Source organism: Octodon degus, unplaced genomic scaffold (assembly GCF_000260255.1).
Source record: "Octodon degus isolate 3935 unplaced genomic scaffold, OctDeg1.0 scaffold00005, whole genome shotgun sequence".
Classification (NCBI taxonomy): domain Eukaryota; kingdom Metazoa; phylum Chordata; class Mammalia; order Rodentia; family Octodontidae; genus Octodon; species Octodon degus.
In genome coordinates, this window is record NW_004524581.1 from 23,410,575 (window position 1) to 23,412,495 (window position 1,921).

The window sequence follows — 1,921 nt, forward strand, 5'->3', positions numbered from 1 at the left end:
TTTTTGTTAGGCTTTAGAAGTTTAAGTTTTTAATTACACTTATAGATGGGAGGGAAAAATAAATTTGTTATCTAAGGCAGGCTGTAAAATTTTCTCCAAATGCCTTCAAATTGTATGTAGACTTCTGTGTACCCTCTCTCCTGTTCTCCTTACACCCTGCCCTTAGAAGAAACTCACATCTGAAGCACACCAGTCCTGCACCATGGAGATGACGTGTGTTAATTTCATTTGTAGTGTGAAGGCTGCTTCCCACTCTGGCTCCATTTCAATATGCTGTCCTACTTGTCGTGTGATAGGATCCATTCCCTAAAAGAAAGTGAAAATTTTACTATCATTACAATTTTTTTTTTTTGAGACAAGGTCTTGTTTTATAGTTTAGGCTGGCCTCAAATTCACAGTGATCCTCCTGTCTCAGCCTCCTGAGTGCTGGGGTTACAGGCACGCACCACCATGAGTAGCTGTCAGAAAGTGAGTATTTTCTGAGTAAAAATTATAGTTTTTCCCTTATACGGAAAACTTAAAAATACTTGGGAAAAAATATATATATAGATCATAAAACATACAAAGTAAAAGTTTTAACAGGAAGCTTTAAGACTTTGAGGGGCCCGGGAAATGACTCAGTGGAATAAGTGCTTCCCTGGCAAGCACAAGGGCCTGAGTTCAATCCCTGGTTCTGGAAAAAAAATTAAAAAATTTAAAAAAAAATAAGACTTTGAAAAGGTATAGCTTTTAAAATTGTTTGTGTGTTGTTGGGCATGGTGGCGTATGCCTGTAATTGCAGTGTGTGGCAAGGCTGAGGTGGGAGGCTAGAGGCTGGAGGATCACCAAGTTTGAGTGATTATGGACCCCACAGAGGCTGTCTCACCCCCTACAGAAGATGAGTCTTCTTTGTTTATTCCTTTTAACAAAGCCAGATGGCTACTAAAAGGCTCCTAATTATATTTGCTCACATTTTCAGAGATGTCTTATATTCTTAAACTTAAAACTGGTTAAAAATACCTGTTGATTTCTACTTCTAGATTCTGTTTTGTATATAGGTAAGTTTCTGAAAAAGAGAATTAAACAAGGAAAAGTTTTACACTGTATTATAAAAATATTACACCAAGGAGAGAAAAATATGGAAACATTAAAAAATGTAACAAAACATGTAGGGGCTTGGATGCAGTTCAGGGTCGTTACGGTTTAGATCTAAATTTCTCCCAAATCCTCGTGTGTAGCAGGTGACTATTTCCAGAGGTGCCCCACTTGCTGAGTTCACAATTGACTCTGTTTTTAGGAGGTGGGACCTGGCTGGAGGCAGGTCACTAGCAGTGTCGCCTACAAGGGCTCCCGACTCTTCCCTTCTTCCTCTGCTTCCTGGCTGCCATGGGATGAGCAGCTGTCCTTTGTCCCAGGCCCTTCCAGACTCTGTTTCTGCCCTGGAGCTAGCCACCCACTGAGTGAGAGCCTGAGCCACTAAGCCTTGAGCTGTGGGTGCTGGCTGGAGGCGCTTGTTCACCGTTGGTCCTGACAATGAGAAAGCTGACCAAAATGCTTATTGTGCACTTACCCTGGTTCAGTTCCTTGCACCACAAAACAACTGCAACTACAGTTTATCAAATAACTATGATATTAAAAAAAAATCTTTTCAACACTTAAAGAAACATGAATGGTAATCAAAAGAATCAATATCAAGTGAATAATTAGTGCCAGAACTTTTACACGAATCTTATTCACTCTAAACTTTTCTAAGAGTCTACAGTTAGAAAGGGAATTTTTTTTTTCAAAGTTTTATTGATAAACAGCAATGAGACAGTTTCAAATCAAATCGGAAGTACAGTTTCAACAAATAATACACTGCATATATTCTTCTTAGTGGTTAATTGCTGTACATGATGTGGACTTGTGATCCTATTTACAAACACCATTAGAACAAATCATT

At 38.9% G+C, this 1,921-nt stretch overlaps 1 protein-coding gene across 1 annotated transcript in view; it reads right to left on the bottom strand.

The window, feature by feature from the left end:
- The window catches only part of Ubr2 (ubiquitin protein ligase E3 component n-recognin 2), a 129,778-nt gene that overhangs the window by 52,996 nt on the left and 74,861 nt on the right, over window positions 1-1,921 (bottom strand). The window contains exon 12 of the mRNA XM_023721233.1: window positions 178-306. Coding sequence (XP_023577001.1) covers window positions 178-306 — 129 coding nt within the window. The remainder of the gene's footprint in view (window positions 1-177; window positions 307-1,921) is intronic.